We start from the raw sequence: 15,165 nt of genomic DNA, 5'->3' as shown, positions 1-15,165 counted from the left end.
TTTATTTCAACTTATTTCTATTTTTACAATTCACCAGACCGTTTTCTCGTGAATCTATAATTGATAGCGTTCTTGCTAAAACTGAACAAACATTGAAAAGATCTAGTTTTCAGTGTTGTAAGGGGAGGTCATATTTTGTCACTTATCTCGGATTTGAGAGGTACAGCCTTGAAACACACATCCGCCGCCGGTAGAAACGAAAAGATCGGATTTTTAACCATTCAAATAGCAATTATTTCCCTTTTTCTGTTGACAGGAAGATGGATTAATATAAGAACTATATTGTCGTTGGTTCATGTCTGCCGTATTTGTTTTTCGTTAATTGTTTTGTTATAAATTCGGCCGTTAGTTTTCTCAATTGAATTGTTTCATAATTTTCATATCGAACCCTTTTGTAGTCGACTATACGGTATGGGTTTTTCTCATTGTTGAAGGCCGTACGGTTGCCTATGATTGCTTACATCCACTTTATTTGAATGGTGGATAATTGTCTCATTGGCAATCAAACCTCATCTCCTTATTTTTATATATTGTTTCCGAATCCCATTGTGTATTACTACAATCATATTTTGTATGTAATGTCTTTCAATTAAAATGTGTTTAAACTAAAAGCTATATCACGATAATAAGATGATTCAAAATAATTATAATGACATTTTTGTCATAAACTTAACCTGCATTCGAAAATATTAGTGAGAAGCCAGCTTTAACTAAGAATATTTGAATCATTGGATTACGAGTCAAACAAGTCAAGCCAACTAAAATTATTTCTATATCCCTTCAATTTTTGTTTACCTAAGTTTTGAATGTGTCCAAGCGATTGTACAGGAAAAGCCCAAGTGATTGTACAGTAAACGCGCAAGCGAGTGTACAGTCAATAAAATATCATACATTGAGATAATGATATATTTGAATTACTCCTGGGACAATGGCTTTTAAACCGTCAGACAGGTAAGACTATATATCATAAAAGGTACATGTGAAAATTCTTGTAGCAACAATCGGTTTTTCTATGGGTTTTTTTTTGCATTTTTTGTCGCTGTTGTGTGCCAGTTTTGATCGATTTACTCGGAGCTCCACCATTCCAAGGAAAATTTTCGGAGGCATATATATCGTTTTTATTATTTGATTGGATCGTATTTACATGTAGAATGTTTTCGTTACCAAATCTTGAAGCAGAAACTTTATATAGTAACATTTGAGATCAAACTTTCCATCTACCAACTTGTTATTTTTTCGAATGTCGGAGCCCCGCTTGACAGTCTCCCGAATGACCACAAAATTTAAAAAAAAACGTACAGTTCCGTTCCCACACTGTGAACCTAGTTCCTATAGTTTCCAAGATAACAGCAAAAATCTGCAAAACTATGATTGGAATCAAAATGGTTGTCAGCACTAAAAGGTAAAAATTGCATTCATTTTGCAGTGGGAATTAAAAAATAGACCTTGCAATTTATAAAGCATTGGAAGTCAATACTATGAACTGGAGATATAATTGTAGATTATGGTCATGCACATCATTTTGTAACTTAAATATTTGTATATATTTCAGTTATGAATTTCTTGAAATTTGCATACACAATGTAGGTAGGACGTATACAATGTTGTGCTCAATGCACTATGTTTTGAAAAGTAGTGATAAAATCTGGAAAGTTGATAACTATCAAGCCAGCCACATAAGGGTTTTGATTGCATGTATGCGATCTTTACCCCAATAAGTGGATATTTCAAGGGCAATTACTCAAAAAATAGTTGACATATTTTACTGACAATGACATTTCAAACAACGAAAAACGACCAAACGACAAGCAACAGTTTACAAAACATGACATAGAAAACTAAAGACTGAGCAATACGAACCCCAATAAAAAAAACCAATAAAGTGATTCAGGTGCTTAGGAAGGGTAATCAGATCCTGCTCTACATGTGGCACCCGTAGTGTTGCTTGTTAGTACAAACCCGGTGAATAGTCTCAGGATAGTAGTTGCGAAATTGGAACATATCCGTCGTCATCTGTGAAAAAGATATTCTATAACCGTCAACCAACTCCTGATGGCGTTCGTAAAATTTTCGAAGGGATGCCTTCAATTTCACCACTTGGCACTCTTGGTTTAATAGCTTCCGTGTAAGCAGTAACCCTCTTTCAAGGAAATCATGATAGGAAATGCAAGCTCTGGAATATCGTATCAAATGGGAGATATATACTCCATATGCAAGATAGCTGCCAAATCCTGGAAAAAATAGATATTTCAGCGGCAATAACTCCATAACCCAAATGTTCAGGGTAAATATACAGAATCTTGGTATGCTGATCAACTTTGCTATTTACACTTTTAACCAACCTCCTATAGTTTTAAAGATATATATAACAGTAAAAACAGAAAATTGGAAAAAAAAAACTAAATCTCGGGGACAATAAATATAAACCTGGTCTACAGATTATTCTAAACTTTATAGGGTACATAGAGCTTGTTGTGCTGGACATTTTTATTCTGTTATTTTTTTCTCTTAATTGCTTTAGTTTTCGAGATGTAACTAACAACTGCAATTTGATGCCTATGTTCTATTTTCAGTGACGGTAGCCATGTTGGTTAATCAATCAAGACGGAAATGTCCGTATCAAACTCAAGACCCAAGATTTACTTGGTGTTTACTTAACGTAAAGGCTGTATCATTGTATCGTATTTTGTGCTTCTCCTGGGTAAACATGTAATCAGGGGCGGATCCAGGATTTTGGAAAGGGGGGGCGAAGTATGTAAAGATCGCCGAGCGGAGCGAGGCGAAAATCTTTTTGGACCTTTTTTTGGCTAAAAAACATAAAATAAGTGTAAAATGCACTTTTTTAACGGTTCCTGACGTAAGGCATGTATATTTTATAGTTAAAGTGTAAGGGTTGGACATTTTTGATGCCGTATTCTCCTCATTAATTGTCTATTATAAAATGATTGGATGGATCCAAAGCTATGAAATAATATATTTGATGTGGGACTTGTCAGTAAAAAATTGACATGGAAAATTCTCGTTTGTTGTATGTTTAGTTAGCATAACGTCACGGATTTCTTGTTGTAAACAAGATATACGCCGGGTTATTCAATAAAATTTACAATACGACCGACACGAGTTAAGAAAGACAAACAAGCAATTTTTATCCAAATGTTTGGTTGAAATGTTTCACCCAACAAGGGAAGTGGGGGGTTCCAAATCAACCAAAGGCTACGAATGAGTCTGAAATGACAACGAATATATGAAGGACGGTCGACAAATGGAGACATAAAGGCCACACCCAGCAGGCAGGTTGCAGTCGGGCCTTGAAAAAGTATTCATTTTATCAGTTCGACGAAACAGACATTCCGGTCAGATATGGGATTTACATGCAAACCCCCGGCCCCAAAAAAATTACGCCCGTTTTTTTATTCATCATATTCATTTAATGCTAAATAATTCTGTTGGAAATTTTTTGTTTCTAATAGCAAAAAAGTGGACAAGATTATTGTTTTCAATCCAGATACGGCCAGAATTTTTGTTTAGGCAAAAATCAGGGTCACTGAGAATTTTTTCTCTCAAACATCTCAGACTGCCCCTTTAAATCAAATGGTCCGTACCTTAGACTTTAAATCTATCTAGAGCTTATTGACTGGGGATCATTTTTCGGCTATGTTATTAATAGGCTGGGGCGTGTTGGGTTAAACATGTTTTCGTAGGTAGGTAAATAATATTGCTGTGGAACTTTTTTTTCTTCATGAAAGTGTAATACAGTATTACTTTCTGTTCGGTGGAATTGTGAAATATAAGTCAATAAATACGTTCTTGTTCAATCCTTTGTCGCTTTGAATGTGTCAAGCTTGTCATCCCCAGCCTAAGCAATGTGTTACTGTAATTTGAATTTCAAAATGACTGAGTGACATTTTTTCGACGCACTGGTCAACTCCACCGTAGCGAATCACATGATTTTGACATAATCAATAATATATTACAGTAAATACGAGCGAAACATATCTTTATACGGTAAAGAATTGTCGCATAAAAAATAAATACGCGGAAAATGGCAAAGTTCACGAAGTCTAGTCTGATTAATCATTTTACAAAAAAAAAAAAGTTCAAGCAAAGGGGGGGCGTACGCCCTCTACGCCCCCCTCTGGATCCGCCACTGTGTAATGAAACAGTTCCATATGGTACCCACTGAAAAGGCTATGAGGTGTTATGATTTCGTAGTGTGAGGGTATTATATTGAAAGTTATACGCCATGAAATAAAGAGCAAGGCCTGTTGGCTGAGGAGTCAAAAAATGTATCCGGATAGTTTGACACGTTTTCCTCGTCATGTGAAATTGTGCGTTCAAAAAGTTCAGCGAATCAGGTTTGTGTATACACAAAAAAGTTCATACAATAGGTGTTCTCATTATTTGTGTAATATTTTCCGCTTCATCCATCCATTTACCAATCCCGATTGTTTTAAAAATGAAGTTCAAGTTGTCCCTAAACTTGTAAAAAGTAAGAAGATATATACGGAGGAGCAAAGTCACACGGTTATGCAGACAAAAGAAATAGACGAAAGACATAAACTGCACAAAAAAACTTGACCGAATAACACGAACCCCACCAAAACAGAAGGTGTACTAATGCAGGTGATCTGGAAGGGCACTACCAATTTTTTTGGCAAGGTATCTTGTATACATAAAATTGTATATATATAGAATAGTTGGTAAAATAAAGTGAAATATTACAAAAAATAAGATATATCGGTGCAAATGGACAAAGGGATGGAATATCTGTTACAGGCAGACATGTCAATCATTTCATACACCCAATATAGTTGATTTAGAGAATAGTAACTGAGAAACATACCTAACCAAAAAAACTTAACTTTGATCAATGAACCAGGAAAAATAAGGTCAAGGTCAGACGAACCTGCCAGACAGACATTACACCACAAAATCATACACTCAATATAGCTGTCCTAATGTTATAGCATCTGAGAAACGGACTAAAACATAAAAACTTAACATTGACCAATAAACCATGAAAATCAGGTCTAAGTCAGGTGAACCCTATCTGACGGACATGTAGGCCTTGCAAGGATCTCATAAGCCAAATATATAGTTATCATGTTACTCGCAATAATTAAGAAATTCACATGACAAAAACTATAGCTTTTTTAAGCAGTCGCTGAACCATGAAAAACGAGGTCAAGGATAATGGACATATGACAGATAGACACTTCGTAACATAACTCATCTTTATAAAAGGCACGAAGCATCCAGGTCTTCTACCCCATGAAATATAAATCTTTATACAAATGAATCAAGCCGCTACCGCCGTATTGTAATCCCTATGTCTGGCAGTCTGCGACAAGCGAGACAAAATGCAAAAAAAAAATTAAATATCAACTCAGCTTTTGAACAAACCCATTTTATAATAGGCACATGCGTGTACAGTTAACTCTACAGTTACATGGTGAGTCGAAATTAGATGAAATTTTGGTTGACTCGAACCAATTTAATGGTCCCAAGGTTAACTAGAATGGTAAAAGTGTTGCCACCTAATTTCGTACTTAATCTGTATTATGTAGTAATAAGCATTGTGTATAAGTTTCATAACATTTGGTTGAAGCAAACTCAAGTTAGAGAACTGAAACAAAACAATTGTACTTGATCCTTACTGAGTTTTGTGGTAATGAATATTGTGTATAGGTTTCATAATGTTTGGCTGGGGAAAACTTCAGTAACAGAATGGAAACTAAAAAATTTTGCAATCTTTCTATTTATAAAGGGGCATAACTCAATAATGGTTAAAGTGACACTACCCAAATTCAACTTGATCTGTGTTTTATCAGTGGAAGTCAAAATTAAACATTGCATTGTATAAAGCATTGATTGTAGTTGATTCACAATAATCATGGTCAAAGGAAGATAACTCATATTTTAAAAATAATTTATATAAACTTGATATTTAGAAGAAAATAAAAATTTTGCAATTTTTCCTTTTATAAAGGGGCATAACTCTAGATCGGTTAAAGTGACACCACCAAAATTCAAACTTGATCTGTGTTTTGTGGTAATAAGCATTGTGTATAAGTTTCATAACATTTGGTTGAGGCAAACTTAAGTTAGAGAACGGAAACTAAAAATTTTGCAATATTTCCTTTTATATAGGGGCATAACTCTAGATCGGTTAAAGTGACGCCACCAAAATTCAAACTTGATCTGTGTTTTGTGGTAATAAGCATTGTGTATAAGTTTCATAACATTTGGTTGAGGCAAACTCAAGTTAGAGAACGGAAACCAATTTCGGGACGTACGTACGTACGTACAGACGGACAAGGGTAAAACTTAATGCCCCCTTCGCTACGGCGGGGGCATACAAAGCTTTTAAATTGCGTTATTTATCTGTACACACATGTATAAACTCAAGATCATAATAATGAGAATGTAAGTGGTGTAAGAACTTAAAAAAATGAAATTAGACATTTACCTATTATGGTCCAATATCCAAAATCTAATTAATACATTGAACATGGTTAGAATCAGAGAACCACAAGAATTTAATTCATATTGAAATCAAACAATAAAGTATAATTTTGGACTCTTTGAACCTCAATGTAGACCAATTTGATAATATGGCCCAAAATCCAAATCTAAATACACGGTTAAATTCAGCATATTAAAGAACCCCATATATTCATTTTTTGTTGAAATCAAAGAGAGTTTAATTTGGACCCCTATTTGGACCAACTTGAAAACTGGGCCCAAAATCAAAAATCTAAATACATGTTCATATTCAGCATATCAAAAGAATCCCTTCAATTGATTTTTTTTTTTAAATCAAAATAAGTTTTATTTTGGACCCTTGACTTTAATGTAGACCATTTTGAAAACCGGTCCCAAAATAAAAAAATCTAATTACACGGTTAGAATAAGCATATCAAAGAACCCCAAGAATTCATTTTTTTTTAAATCAAACAAAGTTTAATTTTGTTGGACCCTTTGGACCTTAATGTGGACGAATTTGAAAACAGGCCCCAAAATTAAAATCTTAATACACGGTTATTTTCGGCATACCAAAGAACACCAGTGATTTAATTTTTGATGAAATCAAACAAAGTTTAATTTTGGACCCTTTGGACCTTAATGTGGACTAATTCAAAAACAGGGCCTAACATCCAAATTTTTAATACGCAGTTAGATTTAGCATATTGAAGAACCCCAAGCATTCAAGACTTTGAATTAAACCCCATTGAAATTGGTCAAGAAATAAGCAATTTATACAAAGTATTACAAAAGTATTGTTTTTGGCCCCTTTTTCCTAAATCGTTAGAGTCATAACCCCCAAAATCAAACCCAACCTTCCTTTTATGGTATGGAACATTGTGGTACAATTTCATAGCGATCCATAGATTTATACTCAAGTTATTGTCCAGAAATTAGAAAATAGTTGTTTGGACCCTTTTTCTGCTCCTAATTCCTACACGGTTTGGGCCATGACACCCAAAATCAATCCCAACCTTCCTTTAGAGGTATGGAACCTTCTGGTAAAATTTCATAGAGATCCATACACTTATACACAAGTTATTGTCCTGAAACAAGAAAATGCTTGTTTTTGGCCCCTAATTCCTATACAGCTAGGACAATCACCCCCAAAATCAATCCCAATATTCCTATTGTGGTATGGAACCTTGTGCTACAAATTCATAGAGATCCATACACTTATACTCAAGTTATTGTCTGGAAACAAAAAATGTCTTCAGACGACGCAGACATCGCCATATAACATAATACGAACACAAAACTTTTGCGGTCGTATAAAAAGTATTGTTTTGGCCCCTTTTTCCTAAACAGTTAGGGCCATAACCCCCAAAATAAATCCCAACCTACCTTTTCTGGTATGGAACATTGTGGTATAATTTCATAGAGATCCATACACTTACAACTACCGTTAGCGCCATGTGTCGCATAGGGCGCGAATGGAGGTTCCATACACTTACACTAAAGTTATTGACCAGAAAATCCTAGTTTTGGTTGCCCCTAATTCCTAAACGGTTTGGGCCATACCTTCCTTTTGAGGTATGGAACCATGTGGTATAATTTCATAGAGATCCATACACTTACAAGTTATTGTCCTGAAACAAGAATAATGCTTGTATTGGACCCTTAATTCCTAAACAGTTAACTCAATAACCCCCAAAATCAATCCCAACATTTCTGTTGTGGTATGGAACCTTGTGGTAGACCGTACAATTTCATAGAGATCCATACACTCATGTGTACTCAAGTTATTGTCTGGAAACCAAATGTCTTCTGACGACGACGACGACGAAATTTTGCTGTCGTATAAAAAGTACTGATCTTAATGGTTTCCATACCTACCCTAAAATTTCATTGGCAGTTCAAAGGCTCCCTCTGGATCAGACAAAGTTGACCTTATAGATGGGTTCGATTCTTTTCGGTCCCTTTCAGTCGTAAAGCTCCTCGCGTTTATTTTGTGCATCATTGGCTAACAAATTATCGTGTTTTAGCGTTCCTGATGAAGGTAAATACAGAAAAAGCGCTGCAGATGGATTAAATTTATAAATTTGTATGTTCATTTGGTAGTCAATGTTGATAAAATTACAGTCGCGGTCACTTTATAATCGAAGTAAAACAAAGAATGATTCCTACCTGCATACCATATTTTCCTATAGATGGAAACTCTATTAAACAAAAACTTTTTTTTGTTTTACCTAACCATGACATTTCCATTCTCAATTTTAGCTAAACAAAATTGACTTGTAAATCTTTTATTTGAATTCATCTAATTAACACTTGCATGGTAACAATTTAAAAAAATTCATTGTATATACATATATGATAAACAAACAAAATCAAAATCAAAATCAAAATACAGCAATGAAAAGATATTTACAATATCATCAATACGAATGAAATGATTACACGTACTCTTCTGAGTAAAATCTACAGCCCCTTTTTGCGTACAAAGTAAATGAGTGTGCAAAGTTTGAGTAGTATCAGAGACATACACATATATGTGTATAAATGTCTCTGGTAGTATGCATAGAATATACATATATAGGGTATATTTATCGGATATCATTGTGTCAGATCTTGCAAAATATCGTTTATTGTTTAAGAATTTACGACATTGTCATGTATACAATTATATAAGACTTGTGTAGCTAATGGTGTTAATTTTCTATGCCAATAATAGTTCATGGTATTAATAATAAGCAAAATCATAAACAATTGTGAATTCAATGTCACGTGATTGGATGCATTATATAACAAACACAAACCACGATATCTATATGAAAATGTTACGTCTATTTCAACTAAAAGTTCTAATCAATAGTCCAAAAAAACTTTATTCAGTTAAAATTTGCCACTGACGAAATTGTTCATAGCCTTTGGAGCTTCAGTATCAAAGCCGATGATATCCATCATTAGCGGATCTTTGGGATCGGCGATGCTAAAACCATTGCTAACCATACCGACCACTATCAACCGCGCTTCCGGATTTTTGGTATGGTTCCTGTACTGTTGTAACGCAGTTGCTGGGTGAATATTTCCGTAGTACGTTTCAGAATCTGTGTACACGACGAATACATCAAACTTCTTCTTATGTTCCATGGCCCATTTCATTGGTAAGGCACAATCGGTACTTGAAAATGGAAGATCAGAGCACTTCCGAATAGCAGTCTCCAAGGTGTCTTCTTTTCTTATATCCATCCTTGTCAGTTCATCTGAGAAAGCAACAACTTCATAATCTTTCTCAGTCTTAGCCGTTAATAACATCATTGCAGCTGATGCATCGCGGGCTTCAATGGACGACGCACCAATGACTGGTTGTCTCATGGAACCACTCACGTCTACTGCTAGGCAGAATTTTTTACCAGTTGGTTGTACGAAACTGAAAGCTTCGTAGAAAGCTTTCTCGAGTGCTTTAACTATGTTATCATTAACCTGCCATGAAAGTTTTCCCTTGTCGCCTCGACCTGCTTTGTACTGGTTCCATGCTATCAGAATGGTGAATGGATGTATTCGAGACCTTTTCAAGATACTCTTGTCTCCGAGCTTTTCGGTTACAAGTTTTTCACCAAACGAATCGACTTCAAGTAACTCTAGGCTTGACATTTTCCCAAGGTTTCTTATCATTGCTGTCATCGGCATCAGACGAAGCATTGTGTCCCAAACTTCTTTGGAGTCCAGTAAGTCGGTAGGTACATGCTCTCGAACTAACTGATGTTCAGCAATCAAAGCGCGCAATTTCTCAATGTCTGATTTTGTGCATTTTTTAGCCTGTTCAACTGCGTCGAGGAAAGCTTTAACCGAGGCCATCTCTGGATTTCTATCATACTGGGGCATAAATGTTGCATCTTCCATGTTCTTGATGATATATCTGATGACCAAACCGACCGGACTATTTCTTGGTTTCACATGCCCGAGTCTAATTACATCTTTATGACTCCAGCCATGTCTTGCCTTGTACTTCGTTGTTAGTAATGCAAGCTTCTTGGGATCTTTTTCAAACTGGTTATACCACTTACCGATGGCAGATCTATGAGCCCTTCCCCATCCCGAACCAGCACTTTCTTGCTCGCATAAGTTGACAAATTCAAACAGATGGGTTGGTATTCTGCAAACATCGAGCAATATGCTATAGGCAGCTGCTTTTGTTTTCGGGTCGTTGGATCTTGCACAAATGGCTAAGGCATTTATTGTTGGTGTTTGTTTGCAGGCTCTACCATTTACACTCACGTCTTTTATCAATTTTACTGCATCTGGACCTTTTCCATTCATTATCAGTCTGCAATTAAAAAGTGTGTAAATTTTATTAAACATTTTATAAAAATAAAATGACAGATATTTATTGATTATTTCGAGATATTTAATACTGTCCATCTTCAGAAACCAGGGGTGGATATTTCCTGGAAGATGTTTAAACCCAAACTTTTACCAAAACTTTAAAATGCTCAGAGTGAGAAAAAAATGAATTCAATAGCTTTTTAAGATGGTTTTTATTATTTACCATTTTCACGTCGTCTATTGGACACGTTTGGAATATTCGACACTTTTCCTCTACAAGAATTTCATATGATACTTTACATTTAAAAAAGTGGCATACATTATGCAAAATGCGACTTTAATGTGAGTAAAAAGAGGTGTGAGTATATGCCAAGGACACACCGACCAAAATACACACACAAAAACCATCTATAGGTAAACAAAGAGTCTGTAAATTCATTCATGATACTTTCTCTAGCAAACAATGCATCGGATTCCCCGATGTATTTACCATTTATACTTCAGTCTGATGGATCCAACAGTCACAGACATTAAGCCAAGATGACCCGAAGATTATTTACCAGTTTAACAAGTACCACAAACATGCAATATAAAAGTGTTTAAAACAAAAAGTTCGATGAAAAGTTTTACCGTCCATGTCTGAATCATTGTTACAAACATTTTAACAAACCAGTCTTTTACAAGAAATCAAGTTATTCGAGAAAAGGAATTAAATGTTCAGTGTATAAATTATACTCTTCTACATGTCTTATATAACAAATGTCTAGTCCAAATTGTATGCATGCAACTTCTTTCCAATCAACACTTTTATAGATTAAACTTTTTAAAACATTGATATATGGATCAATTATTAAAATTCTATATATAGACATATTTTGAAATTTCCAATTTTACAAAAAGGAAATAATGCAGATTTCAATGTATTCGTTGGCTCAAACATTTATATTTGCAGTCGGAAGTTTGATAAGTGATCCAGAATTCCAGATTTATTTTTAACTACATTCGTTTTTATAGAACAGTGAAAACTGTGCGGAAGTAATCAGTAATTACACATGTAGGATAATTTCATTTAGAAACTTGAAAAAAACTTGGAATTTCATATTCTTGATATCCTTTATTCCCAATTGAAAGACCTGTACAAACAGACAATTACTTGACATTTATTATATCAAAGGAATTACGGAGACAATTATTTGGACTACTACTACACAGACAATACTGAAACAGTGTCCAAGATATATTTGGACATTTCACACATGTATATTTTGGGGTCCTTTTCTCCACATTTGCATACAATGTATATATAAAATGTTTTGAATTAAGGAGAACAGGTATGAATATTGACACCAAGTCTAGTAAATAATTTGAGAATGAATGCATATTATGTAATTTTATTCTTTTATTCACAATATATATATTGTTGTTGGCCAATGCTAATATACTAAATATACATTTACATGTACACTGCGATGTTTATTGTTGTAATTATCAATTATGTCAATCAATTGTAACTAATTCTATGCCCTTTATGGCCCCTGAAATTTGGGAAATAAAAATCTTCTATTCTTTTCTATTCTATAAAACGCCGAAAGTTCAAATTAGATTACTACATGAACCGATCATTCAGAAATGCAATCGAAACAATTATTATACTTCATGTAACGTATTTTATCGACGCTAAGTCATAACAGAATAATAACTGTGTTTCCGCTTTTAAATATAAATATGCTGAACAAAATTAGGGTCGGTAGGTAGGCATGTAATCTCATCTTTTAACAAGTTTTTGACTGGTTTAAACAGGGAAAATATATTTTATGAGTTTGTTTAATAGAGTTTGTTCAAAAATTTAAAAAAATCTTCAGGGTAGGCCCTTGAAATTTGGGTTGGTAGAGCTAGCGGAAATGCGCCGGGATATTTTTTTTTCTATGGCATAATGCCAAAATGTAAAAATCTTGTTTAAGTAGATTAAGAAATTTCTAATATTTTTTTTCATGAACTGAATCCCACAATGTTCTGTTCAGCTAAGAGCATTCTATAACAGTATATATATTCGTCTCTGATGAGATGATAGAAAAACTAAAGATCAGTTAATCGGAAAAAACTTCAAGGTCAATTCTAGAAAACGCTATGTTATATCATATCACAGAAATGAGCAGTCAAAAACGGATAGGCTGCATAAATAAATTTAAACCATGGGAAAACATGTATCGGAAACACCGCGCATTGGCCAAATATTATGTCATTATGACTCGTTGTCACGTGTCAATTTCCGATTTTGTTTTGGCTTTTACCCAACATTAGCAATTTGGTTTTCTACTTTCGTTTTCACACCACATCCTTACCTATCAATACACAGTATGTTTTCTCTCCTCAAAACTTGGCCAGTCACATAGTAAGACCCTCCCTCTGTTCCTAAACAAAGATATCTCAGTAACCGTGTCTCGTCATTGATCTCATAAGAATATCCACCAGCCGAGTTAGGAACCATATCATATGTCAACGGCTTGGTTTGAGGAATTGTATCCTCTTCCATTGGTTGACTCTGGAAAGTAATCGAGTCTTCGTCATCAAATTCCATATTCAAGCTAGACATTTTGATTTAAAATCCGGACCCAGAGTATACACTCCTAGTCAAAATGAACCTTGTTTATTGTTTGCTTTCTGTGCTAAAACTGACTCATTACGCTTTACACCGAACTATTTATTGCCTTGGAGTAAACGCGTAGTCAACACAGACTAAATAATTTATTTTTAGTTCAAGAATTTCCAATTATGACTACTTTTATACGTTGTTGTAATACCATAGATGATTATATAGAACTTAAATAGTTCTCGTTAAATTTTTTTTTTTTATCTCATTGTTTGTATTGTATTATGAAAAATTATTGATGTAATGTTTATGCCCTTTGGGGCCCATAATTGGAAATAAAATATCTTATCTTATCTTATATCAATATAGGTCCGTGTAACACTTATCAATTCAAAGTTTTAAAAAGTTTTCAAATTTTAGATTTTTGGAATTTTGATCAAAGATTTAAAATATCAAAATTCCAAATTATTTAAAAGTTTTGAAATTTTGAAATTTTCACCAAATAATTAAAATTTTAAAATTCTAAATATCTTCAATAATTGAGGTCTGGAGCTGGCACGTCAGTAACTGCTAGTAGTCCTTTTTTTAATTTATATATCATTGTCATTTTGATTAGTTTCTTTTGTTTCCTATTCTGATTTTAGTTCTCAGTATTGGTACAGTAGGAAAAATGAATTCAATGAACGTTGTGCTAGCCTCGAATGTGGGTGGTTGTTGATATCTTTTTTACGCTGAATTTATGAGTAAGACCAAATATTAGTAGCTTGGAGCCAGGATACTGTTATAAAGTATCTACATAAACTCACCATAGATAGATACCAGGATGTAAACTTTGTATTTGCGCCAGACGCGCGTTTCGTCTACAAAAGACGTATCAGTGACGCTCGAATCAAATTAAGCTAAAAAGGCCAATACAGTCAAATAAAATTAAAAAGGCCAAATAAAGTAAACGTTAACATCAAACTCATCGTTCTGGTTTTGTAAAAGCTGAACACATTCATATCATATAAACCGCGTATACCATTAACATTATTTTCAGCCTGCATACTTATGTCACGTCAATTGTTGCAGCTGTACATTAAGCGCTCATCTATCCATTTGTAGGTGCCGGCATTTTGAAAATTGAAATTAATTTTTAAAAGTTTATATCAGCGATAAAAGGTAATCTATTTGGGAATCCGAAATATAAATATTGTCACTAAGGTGACAATATATTTGACCTCCCACAATAATGGTACATTTTTCAGGTGCGGATCTATGAATTTGAAAAGGTGGGGGCCTAGTCAGGGAACGATCATTTAACTTCAAAAAGGGGGGTATGTCTTTTTCCTAAAAAGATATCTGATCCCCAATTTGAGGGGGAAACATATTCTGTACAAGCAGAGGACAAAAAAAAAATATTCTGTATCCAGATTTTCCCCATGCCATATAGTGTTAACTTATGAACCAAATAATTTGATTAATTACGTTGAAAAACTTAATAGAATTGTTCGCGCTTAGCGCGAAAAAAAATTCTCACCTCGACAAAACAACCATACCCCCACTTTTGAAGTTAAATTTTTACTTTGTAGACAACGTTTGGACTGATGCTTGTAAAAAGTATATGCATTTATCATATACGTAGTTCGATTAGGGGTACTCAATCCGCCAATTTTTTTAAAATAGCAAATAAATGGAAACGGGTTTTTTTTTAGTTCCGTATTTGTTATTTGTGCATTTTTAAGTTAGCGTACGACAATCAACTTTCAGCAAAGTTAAAAAAGACAGTACCTGTCTAGTAA

The 15,165-nt window shown here is 34.2% G+C and overlaps 1 protein-coding gene across 1 annotated transcript; it reads right to left on the bottom strand.

Moving 5' to 3' along the window:
• Nucleotides 1–8,755: 8,755 nt before the first annotated feature.
• LOC127705189 (RNA-binding protein RO60-like) lies at nucleotides 8,756–13,491 on the bottom strand. Its single transcript, XM_052209499.1, has 2 exons — nucleotides 13,137–13,491; nucleotides 8,756–10,795 (listed from the first exon to the last, which is right to left on the bottom strand). The coding sequence occupies exons 1-2, from the start codon at nucleotides 13,385–13,387 to the stop codon at nucleotides 9,361–9,363; spliced, it is 1,686 nt and encodes a 561-aa protein (XP_052065459.1). The 5' UTR covers nucleotides 13,388–13,491; the 3' UTR covers nucleotides 8,756–9,360.
• Between the last annotated feature and the right edge of the window lie 1,674 nt (nucleotides 13,492–15,165).

Source organism: Mytilus californianus, unplaced genomic scaffold, assembly GCF_021869535.1.
Source record: "Mytilus californianus isolate M0D057914Y unplaced genomic scaffold, xbMytCali1.0.p SCAF_6, whole genome shotgun sequence".
Classification (NCBI taxonomy): Eukaryota; Metazoa; Mollusca; class Bivalvia; order Mytilida; family Mytilidae; genus Mytilus; species Mytilus californianus.
The sequence above is the reverse complement of the archived record's forward strand: the minus strand, read 5'-3'. Positions and strand labels throughout refer to the sequence as shown.

Excerpts from the sequence above, each read along its gene's own strand:
- LOC127705189 (XM_052209499.1), bottom strand. The coding sequence starts at position 13,387 with ATGTCTAGCTTGAATATGGAATTTGATGACGAAGACTCGATTACTTTC. Across the intron at positions 10,796-13,136 it reads AACATACTGTGTATTGATAG|ACTGATAATGAATGGAAAAG; the intron begins GTAAGGATGTGG and ends TTTTAATTGCAG.